Source organism: Perca fluviatilis, chromosome 13 (assembly GCF_010015445.1).
Source record: "Perca fluviatilis chromosome 13, GENO_Pfluv_1.0, whole genome shotgun sequence".
Taxonomy (NCBI): Eukaryota; Metazoa; Chordata; class Actinopteri; order Perciformes; family Percidae; genus Perca; species Perca fluviatilis.
In genome coordinates, this window is record NC_053124.1 from 32,415,145 (window position 1) to 32,428,843 (window position 13,699).

General features: G+C 43.4%; 2 protein-coding genes across 2 annotated transcripts in view; both read left to right on the plus strand.

Moving 5' to 3' along the window:
- The window catches only part of LOC120570932 (LIM/homeobox protein Awh-like), a 7,280-nt gene extending 6,762 nt beyond the window's left edge, over window positions 1-518 (plus strand). Inside the window, exon 6 of the mRNA XM_039819629.1 lies at window positions 114-518. Within this exon, the coding sequence (XP_039675563.1) occupies window positions 114-518 (405 nt within the window). The remainder of the gene's footprint in view (window positions 1-113) is intronic.
- Window positions 519-8,067: 7,549 nt separating this feature from the next.
- LOC120570933 (pyroglutamylated RFamide peptide) lies at window positions 8,068-10,954 on the plus strand. Its single transcript, XM_039819630.1, has 2 exons — window positions 8,068-8,250; window positions 10,562-10,954. Exons 1-2 carry the CDS (start codon window positions 8,068-8,070, stop codon window positions 10,952-10,954), a joined length of 576 nt encoding a protein of 191 aa, XP_039675564.1.
- Window positions 10,955-13,699: the final 2,745 nt, after the last annotated feature.

The window sequence follows — 13,699 nt, forward strand, 5'->3', positions numbered from 1 at the left end:
AATAGTTAGCAAAGATCTTTAACTCGATCTTGCACACACACACACACACACACGCACGCACACACACACACACACACACACACACACACACACACACTCTCTCTCTGTCTCAGGTGTGGTTTCAAAACGCTCGGGCCAAACTGAGACGCTCCCTCACCGCCGATGACTCTCAGGTCAATTCGCCCTCCGCTCCCCAGGGAGGCGTAACCGTGGCGACTGGCTCCCCATCCCCATCCTGCTCCCCGGCCGACCAATCACAGCCCTTCTCTTCTAACACCAGCACCATCGACCAGCTGCAGCTCGCTCTGCTCACCGCCCCGCTCACCCCACCGCTGGCGAGCCCGGCCGCCAGCCAGTCGCTTCAGCTGCGAAGCCCCGCCTTCTTCCTGGACTACGACTCCCAGAGTGCACCAGGGTGCATCTCCTCTCTGGAGGCCTTCGAGGACTTCGGAGAGCCAGGAGGAGGAGCGGAGGGAGATGTTGATTCTGATAGTTCTTATAGACCGCATTACTGCTGAACAGCTTTTCAAAATAAGAGAATAGTTAAAGTTATAATCTTTAAAGGAGACCTTTTATATACAGTTTACACATTGATACTTGTAGTTTGTGTTTCTACTAACGCTTTAATCTTAAAAAAAAAAAAACTTTTCTCATACCGCCATGCCTGCTGCACCTCTGTTGGAGCACCTGTATCTATAAAAAGCCCAGTCTGCTCCTATTGGTCGGTGTTTCCGTATCTTCGAAGTCTCCTCATCTGTCAGACCCCTCCCCGGAAGTGCGCCAGGCTTTGGAGCAAATTGAACATAGCGGCCAAACGGTGGAATTGTAACGTCATGTGATGCCCTCTGGCCCAGAAAGCTTTTTTCTCCCGTAGACCCACATGGAGAAAGAGACGTCTGTAAATCAGTGGATTTATTTTTTTTAAGCGTCACAATCCCCAATCACTATCGCAAATTGATCCATTTGGTTCAATAACATTTGGAAAGTCTAGAAGAGATGCACAAATACATCTTTTAATCCCCAGTCAGCAAAGCGCTTGTCTATATCAACGAAAGCTGGCAAAAAGATCCGCTGTACGCCCTTTTTTTCAGCCGGATGTCCGTCCCCTTTCCTCTTCCTTTGTGTTGGCGTTCTAACCTCCGGCTGATTTATGAGGACTGTGGTTAACTGCTCCTCAGATCTCTGCAGGGTAAATCCAGACAGCTAGCTAGACTGTCTGTCCAATCTGAGTTTTCTGTCTCACGACTAAAACTACTTTTGAACGTACACGTTGCACCAAAACAAATTCCTTCCCGAGGCTATTTTGCAGAGGCACCGTGGCTCCGTCCGGAGCTTAGCCCCGCCCAAGACGATTGTGATTGGTTTAAAGACGGCAAAAAAAATATATTAAGTAGCCAGCTTGGCCGTACATTTAACCGGACATGTTCCAGCAGGAATGTGACCCAAAATTTAGGAGAAATTATCATCGGCAGCCAAAATTACAGCTTTCCCTGGTGTTAGCATTGAGCTACATGTGGCAGAGTATGTAACGTAAACACTGCAGTAGCATGTCTGCTTGGAGCAGATGACCATGTATGGAAAACCGGCTCAGTATGACATCATAAGGAGCCAAGAGTAGTAAAAACAGTGGGAAATCGAACGTTTCTTTCATACGTTCACCTCATCATTTGAAGCTTTGGCCATGTTTAACTAGCCTGGTCCTACCAGACTCTGGTACACTAGCCTGGTCCTACCAGACTCTGGTACATTAGCCTGGTCCTACCAGACTATGGTACACTAGCCTGGTCCTACCAGACTCTGGTACACTAGCCTGGTCCTACCAGACTCTGGTACATTAGCCTGGTCCTACCAGACTATGGTACACTAGCCTGGTCCTATCAGACTATGGTACACTAGCCTGGTCCTACCAGACTCTGGTACATTAGCCTGGTCCTACCAGACTCTGGTACATTAGCCTGGTCCTACCAGACTATGGTACACTAGCCTGGTCCTACCAGACTCTGGTACACTAGCCTGGTCCTATCAGACTATGGTACACTAGCCTGGTCCTACCAGACTCTGGTACATTAGCCTGGTCCTACCAGACTCTGGTACACTAGCCTGGTCCTACCAGACTCTGGTACATTAGCCTGGTGCTACCAGACTCTGGTACACTAGCCTGGTCCTACCAGACTCTGGTACATTAGCCTGGTACTACCAGACTATGGTACACTAGCCTGGTCCTACCAGACTCTGGTACACTAGCCTGGTCCTACCAGACTCTGGTACATTAGCCTGGTACTACCAGACTATGGTACACTAGCCTGGTCCTACCAGACTCTGGTACATTAGCCTGGTCCTACCAGACTCTGGTACATTAGCCTGGTGCTACCAGACTCTGGTACACTAGCCTGGTCCTACCAGACTCTGGTACACTAGCCTGGTCTTACCAGACTCTGGTACACTAGCCTGGTCCTACCAGACTCTGGTACATTAGCCTGGTCCTACCAGACTCTGGTACATTAGCCTGGTCCTACCAGACTCTGGTACATTAGCCTGGTCCTACCAGACTATGGTACACTAGCCTGGTCCTACCAGACTCTGGTCCATTTCATTTGTACAGAGAGTCTGGCCACTCTCGATTGACAAGTGTTAACTTCCTTGAAGGCGAGTACTCTATTGAAGTTTAAAACTATTGGATCTGCCCAGAGCCACTCTGGATCTGCCATAACCAATCGCTCATTTTGGTCGTGACGTCGGCTTAGCATCATTAGCGTTAGCCTTAGCCAACTCCTTCACCACTAACGTAGCGAGCTGGAAAATCAAACTTTTCCTGAACCGCGTGGGGAGGAGGTCCACAACATCATGGCCACCAACACAACTCAGCAAAGATTGTTCTCGCTCAGGCTTTAACTTCTAGATATTCGGCAGCATTGCCACAACGGACCAAATGGCTTCGCTCGCATCTTTCTCCGCCGCCATTACGGAACTACAACTCAAGCTAGCGCACGGCCTCAACATCATCATTCTCAGCCACTTCCTCTGTTCGCTGATTGGACCGGTAAAGATTTGGCCGGAGAAAACCCAAGAATATACCGCAAACCCAGGCGTAGTACTGAAGGGAAATTAAAATTGAGCGGAAGTACATAGAAGGGCGGAGCCAGGCTAATGTTTAACATGAAAATCCGACAAATATACATAAGCAAAATAGGTCTCCTTTAAGATTTCAGTTGAACACTTCATGTGAAGCAACAGGAAATCAGAAGGAAATGTTGGGTTTATATCATCAGTAACTTAATCCGGCTCGGATAAGTCTGTAGGAGAGTAAACAGGGAGGCTGATATCAATCAGATGTCCGGTTAAAACCATGTATCTCTAGATGTGTTGATGTTGAATGTTTGGTGACAAACTGAAAGGATGAGAAAATTCTCCTACTTCTCAAGATAAATAAAGCTCTTGGATCAGCTGGAAAATGCATCGTCCCAAAGCCTGACCCTGACGAAGTCTGCGAGTAAACAGGAAAGAGCTTGTATGAGGACCTTGAAAATTTCTTTTGACAAAGTATTTCCAAAGGTCCAGTTCATTCTGGACCTTTGAGGTTTTTTGTTTGTTATTTATTTTGAACATGTAAAAATATATATATACACATATACATACATACATATATACATATACTGTATATAATACACTTAAAATAACAATAAGAACATCTCAGCACAATCTTACAAAATTATTGTAAGTGATTCAAATAAGAAATTCCCATGTTCAAAAAGGAGTAGGAAGAAGTTAAAAAAAAAAAAAAAAAAAAAAAAAAGAATTCTGGTCCTACCCCATTTTAATATTTTATCCTTTAGTTAAATACAAAAACTTTCACTTATTTATACATGTTTATATACACATACATGTACCGTATATCTGCCTACCTACACTCATATAAACATGCATACACACACGCATTTACACATTTTAATTCATCGAGGTCATTATGAACTCAATATTTCTCAAATTTTGTACATCTTGTTTATAGGTTTATATGTTTTTCCTCCACCGACAACAATCACACGTTAAAAACAGTCGTACGTCGTGGTTTCGTCTCTGCTTCTCTTTCTGTGTTCGATGAATAAAACCATCAACCATTTTTGCGCACCACAGCCTGTGTCTCATTATCCAGCCCTCACTGTCATGCCAAAAAATTTTGTGTGGAGTTGATTAACAATTATATTAACGATTAACAAATATATGAATTGGCAGCCAATTTGATAATTTTTAAACAAAATTGCAAAACATCCCCCCTTCTCCCAGCATCTCAGTTGTGAGAATTGTCAGCTTTTCTTTCGTCTTATGTGTTTGAAAAGTAAATATTTTTGTTGATCAGATATCACTTTCGCTTTAAGATATTGTGTTGGATAGTCTTCATAATTCTACATGACATTGTAGGTCAAGCAATTCATCGAGTAAAGATACCCTGCCGAGTGTTTTCTACCAAAATGCATTGTGTGAAACATTGTCATAAAACAAGCGTGATGAATCAGTGCGTTATACAGTTTAAAAACTTGATTATATTCGGGTTATGACGCTACCCCGATTTTTTTAAACGTAAACACCTAACCCCGGCTAAAGTCAGAGTGCTCATACCCCGGTTAACAGACGTAAATAACTTCTTTAGGCTATGTTCACACTTGCCGTTTGTTTTTACAAGAAAATGTTGACTAGGGCGCTTTTTTAGTAAAAAAATAAGCTGGCAGCGTTTTGGTTACAAAAAGCAGCCCAGAGCGTCTTTTGTTGCTATAACAACAGCTGCTGCTACTGCATTATAGCTAGAGCGCTATATCATATTACTCGCTGTGCTCAGACTCCAATTTTTGTTGTTGTTATGGAAACAACAGGTCTGGCTACTCCGCTTGTCATTGGTCGGCTATCAAAAAAGCGCTTGACTTAGGGTGTTTTTTTTCTTCTTCAAGAAAAATTGAACTTTTTTCAACTTCAAGAAGACGCTCCGGGCTGCAGAAAAGAAGTCGGCGGTGACGTTTTAAAAAGCGCTCTCAGGACTTTTTTTGAAAACACGGTTCACTCCACAGGATTATAACGTAAAACAGACGCTGGCGGCTTCAAAAAATAAGCCAAGTGTGAACACAGCCTTAAGCCCACTAACATTCTGACGTTTCTTATTATTATTATGAGTATTTATCGGTTCCAGGTGATTTAATTACTTCTTCTGCTTTATAATATGTGTACTGACCTACGAGCATCAATCTTAAAATGGCCTGGAATCGTAACAGCATCAACAGTCTGCAGATCCTTTGTTGCTGTAATTGGTGGGAAATTAAATCTGAGAGGAATGACATGATTCCTCAAAGCCAGACTGCCTGAATGACATTCTTTCAGGTGGTTTTGTGTTTTCCCGTAGCGACCTTTATGGTCAACCACGGCGACAAAAGAAGCCACAAACTGCCCACGTCTCCGTGTCCTCCGCCTCTCTCTCTCTCTCCCTCTCTCCCTCCCTCTCTCTCTCCTCACAAACATGTTTAACATGTCATAAATTGGCTGCTTCCTTCTTTTGTGAATTGGCTCCACTAATCAAGCGGCGACAATTAACATGGCCCTCTGGGCGTCGCCGCTGAAGTGGGCCGACGTTTCTCAGCTGAAAGAATGAAGGTTATGGCTGCCGACGCGGACCTTGTGTGCGTCAGAAGGGCCAGGGACCAATGGGGTGACGGTAGGACGGGGGGAGGATGGAGGGCGGGCGAGTTTTTAAAAAGGTCAGAGGAGACAAATGTTTGAGAAGATACAACAAGTTAGACCGCGACACAAGGTAAGACGAACTGAATTTTCTTCTGCTTGTTTTTTTTGTTCCCCTCTCTTTCTTCGTTGATGCTAACAGATGTAAGTAACTTATTTCCTGTACGTAGGGCTCGGTAGCCTGTCGTTCAAAAACGTTCGATACCGTGACTTCGATACCAGTTCTTGAGCAATACTTTATTTCAATCCAAATTCCATCTTAACAAAAAGAAATTACTAGTGCTGTCAAACGATTAAAATATTTAATCGCGATTAATCGCATTAATGGCATAGTTAACTCGCAATTAATCGCACATTTTTATCTATTCTAAATGTTCCTTGATTTCTTTTTGTCCCATTATTTTTTTTCTCATTTTAATGCTCTTATCAACATGGAAAAGTGGATCGGCTTGCTTTGTGCAAATATTTTTTTTATTGAAAACAACAATGGCACATACTGTAGTGTTCAATTTCACACTAACATTCTCACTTGGACCCATTTAGCTATGGCTGCAGTAAGTTGGTTCTTAGTTGTGGTTTCCATGTGCTTCTGTCTGAAGTCATCCATTGTCGCCTGGCTTTGACGAGGGGGCGGAGAATTTGCATCAGCTGGGTGCTCAGCCATCAAGTGGTATTTCAGACTGGACGTGCTGCGATGATAAATCAGTTCACAACGACAAAACACACAGATCACTTTGATCTTCTCAATGGAACCATTTGGCAACTTTTTAAAAGTAAACTTTCCATTAAGAATCTTATTGGCGTCCATTTTGGCGTCTTGCGCTCACCATCCACTAAAAACCTAACGTTAGCCTGCTACTCTAAGGCCGGCTCGCCAGCCCAAACAAGTGTGCGCGGCGTGCCTGTTGTTGTGTTTCCGGTCTAGCTAGATCCGGTGTGGTGTTGTAGTTTTTCTAACGTTACTAGTTGTTGCAACAGCTTGTGAAAAAAACTACAAAGTTTGCTAGGCCAAAAAGAACGTTAATCTCGCGATTAAAAAAATGTACGGCATTTAAATGGGTTTGTGTTAACACCGTAAATAACGCATTTAACTGACAGCACTAAAAATTACAAATTACACATTATGGCAGAAAAAATCTTTTTATTTATGTTTATTTGCTCCCACTACGTGAGTCCGTCTCTGTGTAACGTAGAGTTTTTCCTGCGTGTCTCTACAACGTGTAACGATAGACAGCCAATCACAGATATTATTAGATCTTGGTAGAAGCATGCTGTGTGCTTATTGGCTCACTGACGCTCCTTAGGTAATTGGGTATTGAATGATGAGGTATTTTTCAATACGCAATACTTTAGAAGCAATTTGGTCGGTGCCTATAAAGTATCAAATTCGATACCAAGCCCTACCACTACACTACTAAAGCTACCTTTGGCGAAATGTTTCTTGAGGCATATTGTATGTTTTGTGAAATGTCGTTTTGTGAAATGTCGTTTTGTTTTGAACATGAACGTGAAATGTCATTGCATGATGCAACATTACTTACTTACTTACTTAAGCTACGATTACACCGCAAGTCTTAATTCTTAATTCAGATTTTTTTGCTCTGATCCAATTTTTTGTTTGGCTGTTCACATTACCTTTTAAAATGTGGCCTATATCAGATTCCAGTGTGAACTGTTTCGAACTGCAAAACAAAAGAACAATGACATCAGACGCAGCACGCTGTTGCACTAAAGTTAGGGAGGTTATGGAGGAAGTCAGCATTTTGGCTTTTATTTCAAAATTTAGCTTTAAGGCTCTCTTCACCTTCCTTTGACCCTGCAGCCACGTTCTCCTGTGTCCCCGTAATTTTTTTTTGTTTGCTATTTTTTCTAAAACGGAGCAGTTACGGTATGGTCCTTCTAGTTTTGATTGAATTTAAGTATCTCCCCATACACTAATTAGGTCTATAACCTCACTCTCCCTCCATTGACTTGCTCCATCACTGTTCTTCATTTTGTAGGTCTAGTCAAGGCTAACTCCCACTGGAGCACAATTGTGACAAATGTCGATGTAGAGTGACGTAAAAGTCGCCTTGGTTGTTCACGCTGCGGCCGCATTGAGAAAAATCAGACCTGGGTCTGATTCAGGACCACATATGGAAGTGGTCTAAATCTGATTTGAAAAAATCTGATCCGGGCAAGATTTGAGTGTTCACACTACTTCTGAAGAAGTCTGACCTGGTCACTTGACCCCAAAAACATGTGATTTGGGTCACTTTTGCCTGCAGTCTGAACGCAGCCTTACTTACTAACTTACTTACTTACTTACTCTTTGATAAAAAAAAAAAAAAAACGTCTTCTTATTTCCAGATGAGACTTTCTTTCCATCTTGGTGCCTCAAAGCTCACCCTCCTCTCCCTCACCCTGGTCTGCCTCGTCCCACGGACCGTCACATCGTACCCCCACTCCCCCACCGGCCTCCTGCCCACGGGGGTGGCAGCCGAGCTGGAGTCCGCCCTGCTGCACCTCCAGGCCGCTCTGGATGACCCGAGGGTAGGCCTGTAACAATTATTACATAAATGTCAATTTGTGTTGCTAAGATGCTAAGACTGTCGATGGTAATTATTGATTTTGTTTAGATGTGCCAAATTGTAATTGTGTAATTGTGGGAATCAAAGGTACTGCACTAAGGTGGTTTGAATCTTATCTAACTGACAGGAGCTTCTCTGTCCAACTCGTTGATTTTTTATCTGAAACGGCTCCATTTACCTGCGGTGTCCCCCAAGGTTCCGTCTTAGGCCCCATTTTATTTTCTTTGTATATGCTGCCCCTGGCCTCCATTTTTGAAAGGCACGAGGTCTCCTTTCACTGTTATGCAGACGACATTCAAATTGATATGCCCCTGAACGTAAAAAATCTGCAGCCCCTGTTTGATTGTATGAAAGACATTAAAACATGGATGAATTTAAACTTTCTAAATTTAAATGGAGACAAGACAGAGATCATAGTATTTGGAAACCCTAAACCTCTTGATTTAAATTATCTTGGCCCCTTGGCTTCGAACAGTCGTTCAACTGTGAGGAGTCTTGGTGTTGTGTTAGATAGTGCATTTAAGCTTGATAAACAAATATCCGCCACTGTCAGATCATGTTTTTTCCAGTTGAGAACTATAGCCAAGGTAAAGGCATATCTCCATCCTAAACATCTGGAAAGGGTGATCAATGCCCTTATAACCTCTCGCCTTGACTACTGTAACTCGTTGTACGTGGGCTTAGATAAGTCATCGCTTTCAGCGCGTTTGCAGTTAGTCCAAAATGCGGCTGCACGTCTCTTGACAGGAAAGAGGAAGAGGGACCATATCACACCTGTGTTGCGTCACCTCCACTGGCTCCCTGTTCATTATAGGATCGATTTTAAAATTTTACTACTGACTTTTAAATGCTTAAATGGCCTGGCTCCATTATATTTAACAGAGCTTCTGCACGCTCATATCCCAGCTAGAGTGCTAAGATCCACTAATCTCCTCCTCTTGGATGTACCGAGAAGCAGACTAAAAACCAGAGGTGATCGAGCCTTCAGTGTAGCTGCCCCTAACTTGTGGAACAACTTGCCAGTCCATATCAGAACCTGCCAAACTCTGGAATGCTTTAAATCATTGTTAAAAACTCATTACTTTTCTTTGGCTTTTCCTTCGAGTTAGGTTTGTTATTTCCTGGTAATTTTAGTTTTATTTTAATTTCACTATACCTCGTATACTGTATATTACACGTTTTATTGTTGTATAAAATGTATGAGCAGTAATTTGTTGTTGTTGTTGTTGTTGTTTTAACCTGTGAAGCACCTTGGTCAACCATGGTTGTTTTTAAGCGTGCTATATATAAATAAATTGATTGATTGATTGTAATTATATAAGTGATTAGTTGGATTATATATATTTTTATTATTATTATTTCATTTGTTGTTTATTTGCGTACCCTATCCACATTCAGAGCAACAAAATCAACACGGGGGGGTACAGTTAGAAACAATGTCTTACTTGTCTTACTTCATAGGCTGTGTACAGTGCTCAGCATAAGTTTACACACCCATGCAAAAGAGGAATAAAAAAAATCATCTTTTGGAAATTGATCTTAATGCCTTAATTTCAAATTTAAAAAATTAGGAAGAATCCAACCTTTAAAGACACCAGTTTTCTTTGTGAATGAATAATGTATCGTAAATAAATAAATGTTCATCCTCAAAATACAGGGGGCGTAAGTAAGTACACCCCTATGTTAAATTCCCATAGAGGCAGGCAGATTTTTATTTTTAAAAGCCAGTTATTTCATGGATCCAGGATACTATGCATCCTGATAAAGTTCCCTTGACCTTTGGAATTAAAATAGCCACCCCACACACACATCATCACTTACCCATCACCATACCTAGAGATTGGCATGGGGTACTTTCCATAAGTGCATCTCAATGCAAATCAAACCAGCTATTAGGCTGACTGAAATAAAACCATGCCAATCTCTATTACTCTACTATACTCTATTATTCATTCACAAATACAATTGGTGTCCTCAAAGGTTGGATTTTTCCTAATTTTTTTAATTAAGGCATTAAGATCAATTTCAAAAAGATGTTTTTTTTATTCCTCTTTTTAGTCAACTTTAGCATGGGTGTATTCACTTATGCTGAGCACTGTATTTTGTGTTACTACATCGCTGGGTCACATGACAGTGATATATAAACAAAATATGTAGCCTGGGATGCATACAAAACTTAAATTTGTTTAAAAAAAAGTAATAAATAAATAAATAATTTTAAATTTGACTGAAAGAGACGATTATATTTGTTAATTGCAATTATTTCTGTACAGCAAAATTTGGAATTGTTACAGCTCTACCCGAGGGCCGAGTGGCTCGTCCGGCAAGACGCCTGGGCCACGTGGCGCCAAGACCTCCGGAAAGCCGTGCTGAAACCCTGGGAGGAGAAGGCGGCAACGGAGGAGTTGGAAGAGGAGGACCAGTCCTGGGAAGAGGCGCTGCTGAGGGCCCAGAGAGGAGACCTGGAAGCCCCGCCGCTGTCGCCCTTCCCCGGGGGTCACTCTCTGGAGAGCATGAGCTATCAGAAGGGGGGAGAAGGGGAGGACGGAGGGAAGAGGAAGGGAGCTCTGACCTCCTTCGCCGGAGGCCTCCAGGCCGTCAGCCGGGAGAAAGGAGGATTCGGTTTCCGCTTTGGGAGGAAAAGATGGACCGACAGGGGATGGTGATGGGGGGCGAGCACGGAGGGGAATAAGTGGAACTGATGAGGGAAGAGGGGGGTTTTAACGGGAGGAAAGGAGGATGAGGCTGTGTAGGAGACGCTTCCGTCAACGGGCTTCTTCCCATATTAGGGCGACGATACACTGAGCAATTTTCTAGGCAATGCACACGGCCTTCCGGCAACATGCCACATGCAGAGTTAGACATGTATTTAAATGGCGACCAAATGTTGCTGGAAAAGTTGCCCAGTGGATCACTGCCGGGAAAGTAAGAAGGTTTAGGGCAGGAGCAATGTGTAGGATACGGGATATATTGGCAGAAATGGAATATAATATTCCTAATTATTTATAAAAACAAACAAACACTGGGCACCTGGTTAGCTCACCTGGTAGAGCAGGCGCCCATATATAGAGGTTTACCAGCCCACTCTCATGGCAGTTCGTGAAATGGTGACGTTATTTAATCTATTTTTTTGTGTACAGGGACACGATTTTCTCGTTTTTATCGTGGTGGTGAGCACGAATTTTAAACTAATGTATTTCAATGGGAAGCATCTTTCGTGATAACAGCACGATTACGGTAGCGAGTAGTATTGAAAAGCCGAAAAATACGCATAAGGAGGTTGGTTTGGGGGGGGTGGATGGGTCAAACAACACGGGACTTTCACCCCGGAGACCAGGGATCGCATCCCGCGTGTGGCAGTTCCTTTTTCGCGTTCTTCTTCTCCTATCGTCCCGTTGTTGTAGCGCATCCCGCTTGTGGCGGTCCGTCCCGTTGTTGTGGCTGGCGTGTGGCGTTTAATTTCCCCGTTGTTGCGTCCCCCACAGATCGCCGATCATGTCCCGGGCGACCATTGTCACCGTCTACCGCGTGTGGCGTTTCGTTTCCCCTTTGTTGCATCGTGAAATGGTCGCGTTCCCATTTCGTGGTGACCACCGCGAAATAAACGAGAAAATCGAGTCCCTGTTGACCAATCAATAGATCAAAATAACCGTGACCATTTCACGAACTGCTGTGAGGCCGGGTTTGGGTTTACTCCTCAACGCAGCGGCCGCGGGTTTGACTCCGACCTGCGGCCCTTTGCTGCATGTCGCCCCCTCCCCCCCCTTCCAGGCAGCACTGCCTGTTGGGTTGGGGTGGAGGATGGGGCAAACAACACAAGACTTCCACCCAGGAGACCGGGGGGTGTTCATGTCCCGTTCTTGTCCCGCGTGTCACTGAAACGTACATTATGTAACCCCACCCACCCATTCTTGTGTCGCATGTTAGTTAAACGTCCTGACCCAGAGCGTCAAAAGGTGACGCCTAGAGTACCGACCAAGCACGTCTAAATATGACGCCAAAGGAAAGGATATGACGCCAAAGGAAAGGGCTAGATGTGAGTCCCGAGAGCATCAAACAGTGACGCCAAGAGTCCCGACTTTTTCAATCAATAACAAAGGCACCTGACCAAGCGTTGCTTTTTGACGATGGCGGTGAGAATGTGTTGGCTCTAGAGAGGGCCTTTCGTGTCTTAGGCCTCCTGCACACTGCCTGCGTGGCGTGAGCGTGTCAGCTGCGTGGCGTGTCGGTTTTTATTTTGGCTCCCATGTTAACAGGTCAGAGCGTGCACGCTGCCTGTGTGACACGCACGTCTCAGCCGTGGCTCAAGCCGCGCCGAAAACACATGCATGCTAGAAATAGGACCGAGGCCTATTTTGCACGCGACACGCAAGCGTGTTGGAAGCGTTTTCCAAGCAACATAAAATAGGAGAAGATGTTTATATGTCATTTTGGCACACAATACATTTAATAAATGACATTTTGATGTTTGAAAGTCTCTAGGTTTTGACATAAATGCAGATATAAATGTAATTTATATATAAATAAATAACAGGGTTTCCCGCAGCACTCTGCAGCTTAGGCAGCCATCTGAGCAAGACGGGCATGCCGCCTTAACTAGGTCGTAAAAAAAAAATCTAAAACTTTATATCAATCAATCAACTTTATTCAAGACACAGAGGTCCATAGAGACAACACAATACAGATATATATATATATATAATTATAAAACAATACAAAAAATGTAATAATGGTGCCAATGAGGCATCATTTATAAAAACATATACAGGCTTTGAGTCCAATGTTTCCAAAAGCAAGACGTATACCTTGTGTCACTCTTAGAAACATCAACTATGGACACAATGATCATATTCTTAGACCCTGTCAGTCTGCACATGAATCTATACATAAAATTTCTTAAAACAGCTTTAAAAGTGGGGACATTGTTAATGAACAATATCCACCGTGCTACTCAGTCCTGTTCCTCCTCCCTTTCATTCCAACGCCAGTTTCCCTTCTCTGCAGAACGCACTACAGAGGACGGATTCACTTTAAATCAAACAGTGCCAAATTTCGGTACCTGAGAGCGCATAAGCGCGAGCATATCTGCCGACTCTGCATCTTGACAGAGAGTGCGCCGAGACTGCCGACTCACACACACACACACGCAGAGCTGTGGTGCTGACGCAGCAAAACAACATTGACTTTGTTAAAGTCACAGTGAGTCACGGCAATGCCGGTAAAGCGGTTGCAAGTGTGTTCACAAATATGTCACCAGTCAATGTAGAACGAAATATCCTGTAGCCTATTTTGCCGTCAATACTGCCGACGTTGTCTTTGCTGTAATCAAATCAGTATATATTTATGTTTAACATTTCATTTTATCAATGGGAAACATCCATGTGTACAGACAAGGCTAGCAGCAGCAGCAG